General features: G+C 38.6%; 1 protein-coding gene across 1 annotated transcript; it reads right to left on the bottom strand.

The window, feature by feature from the left end:
- Positions 1 to 922: 922 nt before the first annotated feature.
- Positions 923 to 17,301, bottom strand: jpt1a (Jupiter microtubule associated homolog 1a). The gene is made up of 5 exons (XM_085356088.1): positions 17,246 to 17,301; positions 14,817 to 14,959; positions 2,003 to 2,100; positions 1,704 to 1,731; positions 923 to 1,186 (listed from the first exon to the last, which is right to left on the bottom strand). Exons 1-5 carry the CDS (start codon positions 17,299 to 17,301, stop codon positions 1,053 to 1,055), a joined length of 459 nt encoding a protein of 152 aa, XP_085212214.1. The 3' UTR covers positions 923 to 1,052.
- Between the last annotated feature and the right edge of the window lie 245 nt (positions 17,302 to 17,546).

Genomic DNA, 17,546 nt, shown 5'->3' on the forward strand with positions numbered 1-17,546 from the left:
GGAGAGCAGTGAAAAGAAGGCTGGGTTGTCATAAGGTCACTTGTCAAATCTAGGATGGGTTTACCAGGAACACAGCTGTCGGGACTATAAACAGTCCATGGATTTTCAATGCAAATGCAATGGAAAAAACACCCATCTGTGATACTGGTAGGATGCAATTAAGAAACCCAACCTTGTTTGATGCTGTAGCCTAACACACAAACAGGCGCACTTTAGAGTAAAATTTGGAGTAAATTTTACCTATAAAAACACGGGGCACTTAAAACCGGCACTGGGGTTACAATAATCTAATGCTCGAGACAGTAGCAAAAACGGCTTGTTCCAACTTTCTTTTGTTTTTTTTGTTTAGTTTTTTATTTTACCTGGCATGTGACCCTACAGTACTCAACTGAAGACAAATGTCTGCATTTTCCAGATCATAATGACAGTAATTTATGAGAATCCTGTGGATAATAATACTATAATCAGTAGAAAGAGTCCAACTTCATGCAACAACAAGAACAAGAATTGTTTCACAACAAAAAAAAGAAAAAGTATTTAACAGATTAAACGGAAGAAAATTCACAGTTATGTTTCTTCTCACATTCATACGTTAAAGACTGGACATGCATGCAAGATTGGGTCAAAGATCAACACGGAGCAAAAGCTTTTTTTCCTTTGCTTGTGTTCTACAAAATGCTTCTCTATTCATTCACAGCTTGTGCTGTTGCATTAAAGTTAGGGGAGATTTACCATTTGGCTGATGTGAGAAATGTGAGCCTTGTACCCTACCTGGCAGGTCAAATGCATTTCAGAGGTAAAGACAGACTTTGAACCGTATACATAGAAATACATAAAGTGCTTCTGTCAAAATAAACAAACAATAAAAACAGTACAAAACGGTTTTCAAAAAAGAGGTATCAAAACAATGCACTTGGGGGTGTGGAGGAGACTGGTGTCTGCTGGACATCAGAGGATTCCTGCAGGACAGACGAATGAGCTGGGGATTCTTGCTTTAAATAAAAAAGATGTTCGAAGATGAATGGAGGTAAGGAGGGGTAGTCGAGTGGCTTTCAACCAAGGATCAGGCTGGACTTGCCCCCCGGGGGGTTTCGGCGGCCAGATGGTAGTCCTGCACAGGGTTCCTCAGCCTGGGGGGCCTCATCTTGCTGCTCTCGAACTGCTTCAGGCTCAGCAGCGCTGTTTTCTGAGCATCAAAAGACAGTTTACAAAATAAATAAGGAAATGTTCCCTTATGACTTCTACTTGAAAGCACAGTCTGTGTGTCAAGTTTATCGTGTTCACTCTCTAAACAAACTATGAATGCCATTGGATGTGGGTGTTTCCTGTTGTTTTCAGTTTACTCTCCATTTCAACTCAACTGCAGATAACAATAATTTGCTTCTCCTGCCCTGTTTTCAAATGAACACTAAGCTTGAAAGTTAGTTTGCTTTGCACATATTTAGTTTCCCCTGGTAAACTGGTTCTACAACTCTAAATTCAAGCAGACCATTAAACCTTATGTATAGTTAACTCAGGGAGGCAGACTGGGGGAGTCAGGGGGAATAATAATATTACCATGTCAGTGTTTCTTTTCCTCTCCTTTCTGTGTATGTGTTGTAAGCATTATATTAAAACTGACTTGTATAAATGTGCCAACAGTTTGGGTGCAGGGAGGTTTCGAACTAAAATAACAATGATGTGATCAAGAAACATGCTCTTACCATTTTCACGTACAGAGATATCTCCATCCTAATCAAGATAAGCAGAAAAGAAAGGATGAATGTTTGACAACTTCATAAAGGAACTTTGTACAACTGTTTTGATGGAAAAACGCACATTCACAGCGCAGTTCAACAGCACTAGTTACAACCCAAGTGTCATTTGGTAATTTCTCAAAAGGAAGAAGAGGAAAACATTGATACTTTAAATAGTTTGGACTTAAGCTGTTTCTTGGTGTTTGTTTGGCCTTAAGTTTCACTTCCTTTCTCTGTGCATCTCATGATCTGAGCCTTTGTCTTACTGTGGTGGGCGTGTCCCCCAAGTGACTGGTAGTATGATTTCCTCCTCTCCTCAGGGGGGCCGATGGCTCTCCACACAGCACACCTGTTGGTTTCCCGCCTAGAAGAGGAATGAAATATTGGGAATAACGAGAAAGACAATCCCAATTTAAATAAACACGTATTATATGTGTGTCTGTGTTGAGCTGTTTCAGTCTGGACTGCAGAGCTGGACAGACAGGCAGACACACATATGGGACTATCCCTTATCACTGCCAGCATGTCTCAAGAACTGTGTTTTAATGATCCACCAGTGGAAAATAAAAAGGCATCTCAAAAAAACATCACTGAATAACAACATCTGAGAATTGGTGCATTAAAACTTCTCTGAGGCAATGAGACCCCGGAGATTTAAAAATACTAGGGCTGAACGATATATCGCATTTGCGATAATATCGCGACATGATCAAGTGCAATTTTCTAACCGCAAAGGCTGCGATTATACTGCGATTATATTATACAATTCATGGGCTGCATCCTCCTGAGGCCGCATTTGTAGACCGATTACGTCACAGCGACGCGCCGAAGGCTGTCCAAATTACTACCATATCCCAGAATTCATAGCGCGGCCCAGCCAAACTCCAGTTTCCAGCAATGGCGGCCGCTACTAAGTTTTAAAATTACTCATACTAATCTTTCTGGGTCACAAAATAAACTTTTAACATATTTTCAGGCGAGAAAGTAGTTGTGTAAACATCAAATATCTGCTCGGTTTATCAAGATATCCCATATTTGCAAAAGTGCTTCGACGTTTTCAGAGGCGTCTGCTACCCACCAGCTCGACAGCTAGCCGGGAGCTCGAGGGTTACTGATGCGGCCGAGAACGGCACAACTCCCGGCACATCATTTTCAGATCACCGCGGAGTTTCGCTGCTCGGGTTAAACGTAATATATAAGTCACTTAGACAACCTAAAAATGTTATTGTTGGGCTTTTTTCAGTGTTTTGTTTGTTCGTGAGTAAATCGGTTTGGCTGAGATTAAAGTTATTAGATTAGATAAAATAAAACTTTATTAATCCCCCGGGTGGGTTCCTCCTTGGTTTTCACACAGCTGACTAAACGTCAAACAGAAAACTTATTAAACAGAAGTATGAGACAGTCGAGAATTTACACCAGTGTCTGGTTATATTTTAGATAGCAAGAAGCAGATGGCCGAGTTTATTAAACTCCACCGAGACAGCGGTGACGCTAATCAGAACTAGACCGTCCAATTTCACGCCTTTAAATTTTAAAGGCGTGTTTGTGTGTGTGTTTATACAATTGCTATTATGTTTGAACTTTATGTGTAATGTTACTGACTGCAGAGATCAGTAAGATGTGTGTATTTTTTATTTATTAGTTTTATTTATTTAATATTATTTTTTAATTGAATGACTGTCTAGTAGTTCACAGATGTCGAAAAACTGAGTGTGGTAAAGCCACTGATTTTGTTTATGTATATTTCTGCAATCTGCACATTGTACTGACTTTCATTTTAATGTTTACACCAGGGTTCCTTGTCAGCACTTTATGCTCAGATGTTTGTAAGCTAAAAATAAACTATTGTGTATGTTCAAATATACTGTTGTGATTGAAGAAGTTAAATAAAAATGTCAGTCATCAATTCATGCATCACCTCATGTCATCATAACAGAGGTCTGTCTTCCAGGAAAGAACAGTTTAAAATTAATGTAATATAGTATTGGCCATACTATATGATGTATTGCTTGTCTTTGTTTAATAATACAGAAGACAAATACCTTAAAAAATAATCGCATATCGCATCGCAATCGCAATATTGGGGCAAAAAATCGCAATTAGATTATTTTCCATAATCGTTCAGCCCTAAAAAATACCCCAAGCCGAGCCAACTGTCAGACACGCCTGACTGACACAATCCTCCACACTTCGTTCTTCACAGATTTTCTACAAAATCTAATTGAAAAACAAAACAAAACAGCGACACCTAAATCAGAGAGCATTGATCGATGCAACCAGATGCAAATATGTAATAAATGGCCTGATTATAAGCAGATAAATGACACATTTTCAGTTTCCCATGAAATATTTGCAAGTAATAAATGACATTTGTGAGGGCAGGAAATAACAATCTCATGATAGAAGCTATTCAAACAGCTGCGCACTGACTGGACTCCTACATATGACCTTCCAGTTTTAAATTGTGCTCTGGGGAAGTTTGACATTTCTTTAGTTACACTTTCGCACGAAATGTCCGTCTTACAACAACCATTTTCAAACTGAGGTTAATTTAGATGCGCAGTCATGTTCTCCTGCGTAGGCCACTTTTACTGTGTAGGCCATTTCCTTTTCGCCTCCAGGGGGTTTCTGGTTCATTCTCAGTACCCTTATTCACAAGCCTAACAGCAACGCATGTGTCTGTCAGTTTCGGTATAAATAACGGCTATTCAGAAATACTGTCTATCAACACATGATTGGGGGTAGAGAAGAAGGCCAAAAAGGCAAATTTACATTTTTATAATTTGTTCTCACGGGAAAAAAGTGGTCCTATTCTCCAAATCGACAACAGCTTAATGTGACATTTCAACTACGTAATATGAACTTCTTAAACTTTTCAGTATTATTATTTTTTGCACATTTATTATATCAGATAAAAGGTACCAGCTTACCGTCATCCCATTTTATAACATATTCTAAAGGACCAACTGACTTTTTTGGCTGAATGAATGCCTGCAAATCCTGCTAACATCACATCTCTCGGTGTCACCGGCACCGATGCTGGTGAGACGGCCATCAGTGCTACTCCGCAGCCACCTAGTAGATACACCTGTGGTATAAATTCGCCTTGTTCTCAAGTTATTGCATTCACAGGATTTTCAGAAAACGTGACCTTATGAGGTCATGATGAACTAAATCACCCTGTGCACCACTTAACTGGATAGTCAGCAGAGCACTTTCTCTAACAGACTGAGCTCTGCTGCCACAAGGACAGATGCTTAAACATTTTACTGCCATTTATTTTTACTTTCCCCAAATATGTAAAGGATAAAATATTTGACACACAGAGCTGTTTGTCTTTGTACATCATGAAGTCATGAGTGAGTACTCTAGCGTTTGGGGGTTTAGGTCTGTGCCAATAAGAACATCTGGCTCGTACACGCATTACTGTGTGTGTACAGCAGATGCAAAATAATACACTGACGCAAGCACTGCTATTAAAAAATAATTTTAAGCATTTTCATTTTTAAGTACTTGTACTATATCCTACGCATAATCTACAGGGTAATACTGCACATTTTATTTCAAATTACACTTCCACCTGTAATTTCCATAGTTTGAAGAGTAACTTCTGTGTTAAAATTACATTTACTGCTCACTTTTTATTTTTAGCTACACTTTACTGGTATTGTTTAGGTCCCATATTTTGCTTTCAGAACTTTCTTAATTCTTTCTGTCAGAGATTCAACAAGGTGCTGGAAACTCAGAGACGTTGATCCATACTGATGATATGTAGTTGCTGCAGATTTGACAGAAATCCATTATGGAAATCTTCCGGTTCAGCACAATGCAAAGATGCTCAGGTGAATGATCAGGCAATTTGAGTACAGTGAGCACATTGTTCAAGAAACGAACATGAGATGGTTTGAGCTTTGTGGCATGGTATACTATCCAACAGGAAGCAGCTATAAGAAGATTAGTACATTGTGGTCATGAAAACTTGGAGCATTGTCTGCAAAACTATTCAGGTAGGCTGTTGCATTCAGACACTGTTCAACTGTAGGGTTGTAGTGATTCATCGACACAGTTCATGACGCTGACTTGAAAAATTGTCAATATGCAATTTTGATGTTGATGCATCATATTCTAAAACCAAATAAATATGTTTTTATATCTGCAATACACTACAGGAAGATATGGGGGCACTATCTCTCTCATGGTCTGCTAAGACTGAGCTTAATACTAACAAAGTAGGAACTCCAGCAACACTTGAGGGAAGATGAACAACTTTAATAATTGACCAACGCGTTTCGGCTTGTGACCCTGATGAAGGCCCCAAGCCGAAACGCGTTGGTCAATTATTAAAGTTGTTCATCTTCCCTCAAGTGTTGCTGGAGTTCCTACTTTGTGAATTCTTTCATCCTCTCCATGCACCTTGGAAGCAGGTGAAGTTGTGCCAGAAAATTTTTTTTTTGCTTAATACTAACAAAGAAAAATGCAGCGAAAACAACGGTGAACCAAAGAGAGGAAATCCCAAATAGTTGTTTCTGTTTACCTGGATCTAGCGTTTTCAATGAGAGACAAGTGGAATAATGGAAGAAGATCAAGACAGAGACTTCTGTGTGGGTGAAATTTCACAAAAGACAACTTTTCCTCCACAGCAGCACCACTGCAATGTGCGGACATTTAAAATGTCCACACACTGGTGTCACGACACGGCATTTAATCTGTTATTAGACTCAACTGACTTCTCTCAAAATGTAAAAGCACCCACCCACCACTTTAATCACACTCTAGATCTTGTTTTAACATATGGCATAGAAACTGACATTTAATAGTGCTTCCTGAAAACCATCTCCCGTCTGATCATTTCCTAATAACATTTAAATTTACAATAATAGATTACACAGCAGTGGGGAGTAGATTTAAAGTTAAAGAATATAATCCACCCACTGTTGTAATCTTCAATGCCCTGTACCAACACAGAGCAGAGAAGCTACCTGAACGCTACTAACAGGGGTCGATTATCTTGTTAATAACTTTGCCTCCTCACTACCTATGACTCTGGCTACTGTAGCTCCTGTGAAAAATAAGGCCTCAAATCAGAAGTACTTGACTCCCTGGTGTAACTCTAAAACGCGCACCTTAATGCAGGTAACTGGTAAGCTGGAGAGGAAAAGGTGTTATACAAATTTAGAAGGTCATCATTTAGCTCGGAAGAATAGTTTGCTGCTTTTTGAAAAAGCCCTCTGTAAAGTTAGAACATCTTCACTGATTTAAGAAAATAAGAACAACCCTACTTCTTCACAAAAAATTTAACCATTAGAGAAAAAATGACTCATAATCAACTCATATATGTAACATTATCCACAGCTACTTTCATACCATTGATATTTAGAGTCTTTTTCTAATTACTTCCTCCAAACCATCAACATGTCTTTTAGACCCCATTCCTACCAAACTACTCAAAGAAGTCCTGCCATTAATTAATGCTTCAATCCTAAATATGATCAACCCATCTCTAATAATGGGCTACCACAGGACTTCAAGCTGGCAGTAGATAAACCGTCTCTTGACCCTGCTGTCTTAGCTAATTATAAGCCAATCTACAACCTTCCTTTCATCTCAAAAATTCTTGAAAGAGTAGTAGTCAGATCATCTGCAGAGGAATGGCTTATTTGAAGAGTTTCAATCGGGTTTCAGAGCTCATCACAGCACAGAAACAGCTTTAGTGAAGGTTACAAATGATCTTTTTGTGGCCTCTGACGGTGGACTCGTCTCTTGTCCCGCTAGACCTCGGTGCAGCGTTTGATACTGTTGACCATAATATTCTATTAGAGCGAGCAGAGCACGCTGTGTGTATTACAGGTACTGCGCTGCAGTAGTTTGTATCATATCTATTTAAAAGACTCCAATTTGTTCATGTAAATGGAGAGTCATCTACACAAACCTAGGTTAATTATGGAGATCCACAGGGTTCAGTGCTAGGACCAATTCTGTTTATATTATACATGTTTCACTTAGGCAGTATCATCATAAGACATAGCATATATTTTCACTGCTATGCAGATGACACCCAGCTTTATCTGTCCATGAAGCCAGATAACACACACCAATTAGTTAAAATGCAGGAATCTCTTAAAGCCATAAAGACCTGGATGGCCTCTAACTTTCTGCTTCTTAATTCAGATAAAACTGAGGTTATTGTACTTGGCCCTAAAATTCCTAGAAATATGGTATCTAACCAGATACTTACCCTGGATAGCATTACCTTGGCCTCCAGTAACACTGTCATTTTTAGAATGTCATTCATTTTTCCCCAGGATATGTCATTCAAAACAAATATTAAACAAATATGTAGGACTGTTTTCTTCCATTTGCACAACATCTCTAAAATTAGAAATATCTTGTCTCAGAGTGACGCTGAAAAACTAGTTCATGTATTTAATACTTCCAGGCTGGACTACTGTACTTCATTATTACCAGGATGTCCTAAAAATTCCCTGAAAAGCCTTCAGTTAATCCAAAATGCTGCAGCAAGAGTACTGACAGGGACTAGGTAATTTCTAGAATCAATTCGTTTCCGATTCAGAAGGTCCCGAATTGATTCGATCCACGATTCGATTCGATGAACATTACCTGATGCTGCTGAAGTGAAGCAGAGCAAAGTTACAGAGGTTTTATTACATGCACAGCTAAGCATTTTGCATAATTTTAAAAAGTTTAAATTTGTTCAGTAGCCTATTTAACTGCAGAAATGAAGCTTTCTTTTCAGAAGTAAGTAAAAGAAAAAAAAAACAGCGGCCGACAGCGCTGTAAACAACGTTAGACTGGTGGGTAATAAGCAAGCAAATAATGGAGAAAACTGAGATTTTTAGATGGGACACTGTTCTTGAAGTACACTAAAAGAGACAGAGAGCTGTGCCTGAAGTGAGATTTTATCGTGCTGGAAGCGAAACAGCAAAAGTAAGAAAGGGAAAACAAGATATGTGAAGCGAAATGTGAAGCGTAGTTTGGATCTTCTTTTGCTGCTGGTTCGGTCAATATTGTTTGGAGAGAGATAAAAACCTCCAGCTTCAGAATCTAGTGCAAAAAAGGGCGTAAACACAAAGCGCGGACCCGCCGAAACATCAGAATCAGTGAGCTGTCGGCTTTCAGCCCGACTGTGTCAATGTCGTCGGGTGAGAAAGGCGACATCTCACTGATTCTGATCCGTCGGCGGGTCCGTGCTTTGTGTTTACATCTTAGTGCAGAATCTGTGTACCTGCTATCATTTACTATTTTAGCTGTTTGGTGGTTGTTGAAATTTTGTGAGGTTTAACCTGAGATTCTGGCGTTTTGGGCAACATAAATTTAGATTTAAAAACTGATTCAGGATTTTAATGAATCGATATCACGTTATCCAAGCCAGAATCGATTTTAATCGATAAATCAATCACCAAAACCCACCCCTAGTTTGGATTTGGGACACAATATATGAGGCGACTGTTTTTGTGATTTGGCGCTGTATAAATGAAATTGAATTGCATTGAATTAATTGATTAATCAAAAATAAAATCATTTGCAGATTAGCCGACTGCCAAAATAATCTTTTGTTTGCCGCCCTACTCAATTGGTACTAAGACACTAAAGTGTACATTCCACCACCAGGGTAAACCACTGACACAAGTCATTATTTATCCAATTAAACTAGCCTGGATGGCTAAATACACTGATTTGCTATTATGTGATTGCCCAATTAGATATTTGTGTTAATGCACAGTCCAACAGGTGTACCTAATAAAGTGATCATGAGTTCTGAACATAGTGAGCACAAAAATGTGTTTTATTCAGATAGAGTGCCTGTTGCTTTATTTCCAGACAGTCTAGACTTGGCAGCATTCATGACGCCACAGGATTACAATAAATCCACTTCTGAGAAAGAACAAGGAAGCGTTTATGATAATTAGTTTATGTGAATATGTACTTTGAGCTTATAAAAGCATGCAATGGAGACCGTGACATAAAACAACTGAAAATTTGACATTTGGTCAATGAAAAATAAACAGATAAATTTATTCCTATTCATGCTATTCCTATAGTCTTGGTATTTTATGGAGTTGTTATATCATAGTAGTAACATTACTTGTTACCTAAAATAAAAATTTGTTAGGTAATTTGTTACAGTACTCACTGTAGCACTTTTGCTTTACTCCATAATATTTTCTGAATTGCATTTTCACATAATTACAAGCCCAAACAAGGGCACAAATTACTACTCTAATGAAGAGATACACAAGCTGTTTCTTTAAGATTTAACACAAAGACAACAGCAAAGTTAAACACCAGCCCAGAGAGTACTTCGCAGCGGTGGCCAGTCAACTGTAGAAACAGCCACAGGTACGAACTAAGGCTTGAATGCTATAAAGGAGAAATATAAGTAATGCAGATATCTCCACTTCTAAAAAGCTGTAAACTACTCTACCATTTTCCTTCTCCAAGCACACCAACTGGAATCAGCTGACTGTGCGGAAGTATGTGAAAAACAATTCCATGTTTGATTTTTTTTTCCTTTTTAAATCAGTCATTGTGGAAATAATTGAAAAAAAAAAAACATGCTTGGCATTCATTTATTAACCTTTTGATTTGTAAATATAATGTGATTACTGAATTCAGTAAAATAACGTTACATTACTGTGTTAAACAGAAATGTAATGTGATCCCATACCACCCCACGTGTCTCTGTAAACACATAAATCTCTTACTCTCTCTCTTGTCTTTGACAAACATGCTGTGGCAGTTGCAGATCAGGTTAGGTAAGTAAGCAGAAAAAAAGAAACCTGCTCAGTGACTGTGAGTAAATCACTTCTTGAAAGGAGAAGGAAAGAAATATACTTGAGCCTGCTAATTCGAAGAAGACCTTACTCTGCTTAATCAAAGTTCAAAACAACTCAGGACAAGTGTCCCACTTCTCAAAACACCAAAACACAGAGAAGTAAAAGAAGGAACTGAAAGCTGGGACTTGAGTGAATTATATCCAGCTTAAACTTTCAGAACAAAGAGAGGACTATTACTTTCAACCACTCAATATGAGAAGTAAAAAAGGAGGAAGGAACTGTGTGGAAGCTTTTCTTGCATTTGGTATGAAATCATACAGGACTTTAAAGATCCTGTAGGTACTATAGTATTACTCAAATCTTTATTGTGTGGCTCAGAAGATGAAAAGATTGTTAATACTAAACTACTCTCTATTGTTAAGTAAATTCCCCCATATATTAATAGACCCTTGAACACTTCCTGATGTAGGCTTCCTGATGTCAGCTACTTTCTTGGTGAAGTGTATTTTACACTGATGTCATCACATGGTTATTCATGTCTCTGGACTTTCCACCAACACACCATTGTATGTGATACTTCCTACCACTTTTTTTACAGGCCTATCACAACAGTGTCTATCTTAAGTTGCCAAAAGGTATCCAGAGGCCAATTCCCCAAATGATAGAAGGATAAATTTACTAATGACAATTTATAATATATTTCTAACATCATACATTAAAAACTGTTTCACTAGAGACCCTGAGATCTTCAAATTTACAGTAGACATTCAGTACTGAAGAGCCATTTTTGTAGCTGTATGCGTAATAGACCTATTTTGTAAGATGTACTTTTAAAATTATGTTGATGTTTAAATAATTTATTTTCTTTTTAGGTGTGTCTCATGCTCATTTGGGGAAAATGCTCTGGAACAAGAGAAGCAAATAAAAATTGCAATACCTAGCATCATATTTACCTCATGTCTAGTTTCATTTCCTTTTTTCTGTGTTTTTTTTGTTGTTGTGCATCAATCTACATTTAGGAAAGTACACTTAAGGCCAAAAGTCTACATACCATTGTCATGTGCATGAATGTCATGGTAAGTTTGGTTTTCTATCATTTCGTTGAACTTCTTTTTTTCAGGATGGAATCATTGTACAGCATACATCTTTAATGATTTATAAAAATACAAGAATTGGGTGCACAAGTTTTCATTTGTTTTGGACTTTCTCTAATCCATTTAGAATGGCCTACCCAAAGCCCCGACCAACCCTTTTTAACTCTACTGACGATTTGTGAATTATGCCTAAAAGCCAAGTCTGTGCCAGGAAACCAACCAATTTAAATGAACTCTATGAGCCAAAACAAGCGGTCAAAGATCCAGCCAGAATTATGCCAGAAGCTTGTTAATAACTACTAAAAGCATCTGGTTGAGGTCGAGGTTTCTTGCTAAGTGCCATTTAACCAAATATTAGTGGGTATATGTATACTTTGACCATGTGTGGATTAGAAAAAAATCATAAACAAATTCAAAGTTGTGCACCCCATTTTTGTTTTTCAAAATCATTAAAGATCTATGCTGTACAATCATTCTACCACAATAATATTTCAAAGAAATCATTAAAAGACCAAACTTACCATCACATTCATACCCACAACTGTATATATTCAGCACTGCAACAATAAGACTTATTAAACCATGGTGTTCCAGAGGTTTCTACAATGAGACAATGACTATTTATTTTCAGATGATGCAGATGATACCCGGATGTATATATCCATGAGGCTAAATGACACAAATCAATTACACTCAACAAAAATATAAACGCAACACCTTTGTTACTGCTCCCATTCCCCATGGGATGGACGTAGAGACCTAAAATTCATTCCAGATACACAATATAACCATCCCTCCCAAACAGTGGTCACAAATCAGTCCAAATGTGTGGTAGTGGGCACATCTGCTATATTGAGATAATCCATCCCACCTCACAGGTGTGCCACATCAGGATGCTGATCTGACATCATGAGTAGTGCACAGGTGTACCTCAGACTGCCCACAACAAAAGGCCACCCTGGAATGTGCAGTTTTGTCTCACAGCAAAATGCCACAGATGCCACAAGCAATGAGGGAGCGTGCAATTGGCATGCTGACAGCAGGAATGTCAACCAGATCTGTAGCCCGTGCATTGAATGTTCATTTCTCTACCATAAGCCGTCTCCACAGGCGTTTCAGAGAATATGGCAGCACATCCAACCGGCCTCACAACCGCAGACCTCGTGTAACCACACCAGCCCAGGACCTCCACATCCAGCAGGTTCACCTCCAAGATCGTCTGAGACCAGCCACCCAGACAGCTGCTGGAACAATTGGTTTGCACAACCAAACAATTTCTGCACAAACTGTCAGAAACCGTCTCAGGGACGCTCAACTGCATGCCCGTCGTCCTCATCGGGGTCTTGACCTGACTCCAGCTCGTCGCCGTAACAGACTTGTGTGGGCAAATGCTCACATCTGATGGCGTCTGGCACGTTGGAGAGGTGTGCGCTTCACGGATGAATCATGGTTCACATTGTTCAGGGCAGATGGCAGCTGAGAATGTCCCAGTTCTTGCATGGCCAGCATACTCACCGGACATGTCACCCATTGAGCATGTTCGGGATGTGCTTGACCGGCGTATACGACAGCGTGTACCAGTTCCCACGAATATCCAACAACCTCGCACAGCCATTGAAGTGGAGTGGACCAACATTCCACAGGCCACAATTGACAATCTGATAGACTCCATGCGACGATGTGTTGCACTGCATGAGGCAAATGGTGGTCACACCAGATACTGACCGGTTCTGGGTCCCCAGACCCCCAATAGCGCAAAAAACTGCACATTCCAGGGTGGCCTTTTGTTGTGGGCAGTCTGAGGTACACCTGTGCACTACTCATGATGTCAGATCAGCATCCTGATGTGGCACACCTGTGAGGTGGGATGGATTATCTCAATATAGCAGATGTGCCCACTACCACACATTTGGACTGATTTGTGACCACTGTTTGGGAGGGATGGTTATATTGTGTATCTGGAATGAATTTTAGGTCTCTACGTCCATCCCATGGGGAATGGGAGCAGTAACAAAGGTGTTGCGTTTATATTTTTGTTGAGTATAGTTAAGCTATAGGTATGTCTTAAAAAAATAAAGGTCTGGATTGCTTCTTATTTCCTACCTCTCAATTCAGACATTTGAAGTTATTGTACTCCATCTTAACAATCTTCGGCACATGTTGTCTAACCAGATACTTACTCTTTAGCCTGCAGTCATTTTTGATCAGAATATGTCCTTCAACACGCACATTAAACAAATATGTAGCACTTACTTCATTCAGCTTGCGAAAAAAAAGTCTGAAATGTGATGCTGAAAAGCTAGTTTGTACATTTAACACTTCTAGGCTGGACTTTTGTAAATCCTTACTAACAGTCTGCTCTAAACGCTCCCTGAAAAGCCTTCAGTTTCTCCAGAATGGTGCAGTGTTCTGACAGAAACTATAAAAATAAACCACTGCTGTTTTCCCATGGTTTTATGTTCTAACAGAGCACTTCACTCTCAGAATGCAGGCTTACTTAAAGTTTGTAGTTTTTTAAAAGTAGAATCGGGGCAACAGCCTTTAACCTAACAGGTCAATCTACTATGGAACCAGCTCCCAGTTTGGATTTGGGACCCTCTCTACTTTTTGATTAGGCTTAAAACATTCCTTTCTGGGTCAAGTTACCCTGAATCATTCTTTAGTTATGCTGTAATAGCCTTAGGTTACTAAGGGGGTTCCTGTGATCTACTGAGTATTTCTTCTTCACTCATTGCTTTTCATTCCCTGTTCGTTTATACACCACTCCTGCATTTAATATACTGTAGTTTGGGTTTGTTTGTTTGTTTGTTTTTTTGTCTAATATTACAGGGTCTTCATCCTACAATAAAAAATTACTGCTATTGTGAATTGGCGCTATAAAAATAATTAATTAAATTAAAAAGGCCATTCTGAACATTTTCATTTTAAACAATAAACCCTGTGCTTTAACAAGGAATTGAAGCAGTCAAAACTACACAAATATTCAAGATTTCTGCAAACTTGTTGCTTACGAGACAAACACTTTTGGTCCAATATATAATCACGATCTTTTGGGAAGCTAACCTGCTGTGTGAACTATCATGACTGGAAACAGATTCTGGATACATTTTCTAAATAAGATGGCTATGGCAAATTGAGCTGTAGGTTTTTTGACAAAAGCAACATATGTGCAGATGTGATGCAGATATTACCTGGTGGGTTGTTCCTTCGATTAGCATAAGGGTCTTCTGGCTCGGCAAAAACGCTAGACGCCATCTTGTTTTTCCGGACAGGCGGCTTCTCCTCATCTGCACCAAGCGAAATGTTGGAGCCACCACCAGGAGGGCGCAAAACCCTGGAAAGAGAGAGACTCTTCTGTTTCTTCTCACTTTTCTACCAATATTTATATGTATTTATTAAATGTTATGCCTTAGAATTAATGCTTCGCTTATACTCATATCAATAAAATTCAGTGAATTGTGTTTTGGCTCGTACAACAATGAGCATCCCAGTGGGGGGAGTGTGTAAGAGTCACGACTACAGTTTTTTATAATCAACTAAAACAAAACTGAAAACTAACATATTAGGTTCATTCCAAGAACGGAACATGGATCCCTTGGGCAATGAGCAGGAAGGTCAGCCAAAAATAATAATCTGCCATATGAAAAATGCGGATCTCCCTGCTGTGGGGACACTGACAATGACGAAACAAATAAACGAATAAAAAGAAAACAAAATCACTAAACCGAAATGAGCAAGCTCCATTGTGAAACTAACTGAAACTAAAAATTCTTAATGAAACATAAAGTAAAAGTGAAAACAAAACTAGATTAACCCAGTAATGAATCAGACAGATTTATTATACTAAGCGAAGGGTTTCTGTACATCTGCCAGATTTTAAGTGGTAGAGAAAGAAATGTAAATTACTAAATGGCTAAAATTTTCTTTACACCACATAACCTCACAACTCAGTTGCTGTTTAGAATATCATACACCGAGACAGACTTGAGAGATATATCTATCAAATAAATATAACACCTGAAACCTCAGATCTATAGATGTGATATCATGGTATATGAAGAGTTTAATTCATAAATACAACCATGTTCAGTATATAATTGGTGCAAACCCCCCCCCCCCAGTCTATTATGGGATTCTATTAAAGAACTCTGGGTAATGGGCAGTGGAAAATCTGCAATATATAAAGTTATTGCACTAAAGGTATAATCTACATTTATCTGAAAGTAAGAACAGTATTGATAAAAATAAACAAGCAAAACTGGAAAAATATAGTTTTAGAAAATAACAGGAGCCGTTTCAAAATCAATAATGTATGGCATGTATGGTGCACTAAAACAATTAAATATGATAATGACAATAATTATTACTAACCTGTGATTTATGTGATACATTATACTAGTTATGCTTAAAAATGGAGTAGGCTATTTAACAGTGTTAAATATGTGGATTGTACTTTATGCACAGGTGTGGCATATGCGTGTTTATGGTTTGTGTATAAATGACAGGTGTCAGAATACCTTGATTCTTCAAATATTGTGAAAGTAAATATTTTTTAATCCTCATATCTCCTACTGCATTTTGTATTACCTAACTTATGACAGCTGCGAAACTATATTAATACAATGTATTATGAGCACCTTTTAGCACCAAATTAATTCCAGCTGATGTGTCTTATACAGATGTGCCTTATACATGGGTAATTGAGACTATATAATTGAGGAAACTTAAATTTTCTATGCTGTACATGCAGCAGATTTTAACAATGTTATTTTGGTATACGTTTCCAAAAACACTAAAGATAACAACAGTTTGTGTTTTTACAGCGTGATGATGATTAAAATATGCTTTCGTCCAAGTGCACTGAAATTATGGTGCTACTGAATTTGCTACAATAACCATATAACTTTCTGAAAACTCATTCGTTTAAATAGTGCTCATTTATTTTTTTTATTTTTTATATTGGTCTTAAATCAGATGTTCATTGCATCTAATAAACGAATACAATACACGTGGAATTCAGTGTATGGTCTATATAATGTCAGGTGTGGCCAGCAGTAACATGGCCCTCGCCTCAATCAGACCATATGCAAGACAGACTAAAGCATGTCTTACTGCACCTCCGATAATAATCTCGCTTCCCTGATCAGAAATCTGCGGGAACCCCACCCAGCTGAATGAATATATATTTACTCCCCTACGTTTTCCAAACAATAACCACAAAATACTCAAGCAGGAAATGCAGTACAAACACACGAAGGCATAAAAGGCCTCGGAACCACGATTAGTCTGCATCAGCTCGCTAAGCATCCTCTCTCCACAAAAGGCAGCGGTACAGACGTGTTGTCTTGCTAACTAACGCTCACGTTCGAATGCTATATCCGGATGGGCAAAATGGGAAGGCGTGGTAGCAAGCTTTATAATTGTATCGTCGACGGCTTTACTTTCAAACTATGTCTAGGCGCCTTAGTAACAATTACAGGCAGGGGCAACAACAAAACGGTCGTCTATTTTTCTCCGTTAGCCTGTGTTTCGCGTTGGGGTAAAGTCAGAGGATGCTGGACTTGTTGGCTTCATGGTGGATGGCTAACGGATACACAGAGGTCTGAAAGACGCCTTTTACCTGGAACTGCTTTTAGCACCGGGCTCCATCCCTTGAAATGTCGTAGTAGTCGTCATTTTTGCACAAGATGTCGTACAGTATGTTAAGCCTATCAGTATGCAACCAAACTACACTCTCATAAGCAGTATTTCACCACCTCATCACTATCCACCCTAGCTGGTGGCTCCCAGTCAACCTGCTTCCAGTCTGAGAGGACCAGTGTAGAACTAAACGACGAAAGAGATCTCACTTCCGGCTGTTGTTTCAAAATAAAATAAGACAACTGTGGGGGAAAAAAGGGCTGCGATTCTGTGGTTCAATT

Source organism: Diplotaxodon limnothrissa, linkage group LG6 (assembly GCF_057381915.1).
Source record: "Diplotaxodon limnothrissa isolate DT_005_m linkage group LG6, D_limnothrissa_male_GT1.1, whole genome shotgun sequence".
NCBI lineage: Eukaryota > Metazoa > Chordata > Actinopteri > Cichliformes > Cichlidae > Diplotaxodon > Diplotaxodon limnothrissa.

Coding starts and splice junctions, on each gene's coding strand:
- jpt1a (XM_085356088.1), bottom strand. CDS start 17,301: ATGACGACTACTACGACATTTCAAGGGATGGAGCCCGGTGCTAAAAGC. Junction 14,960..17,245: donor GGTGCTAAAAGCAGTTCCAG/GTAAAAGGCGTC, acceptor CTCTCTTTCCAG/GGTTTTGCGCCCTCCTGGTG. Junction 1,732..2,002: donor TGGGGGACACGCCCACCACA/GTAAGACAAAGG, acceptor TATCTTGATTAG/GATGGAGATATCTCTGTACG.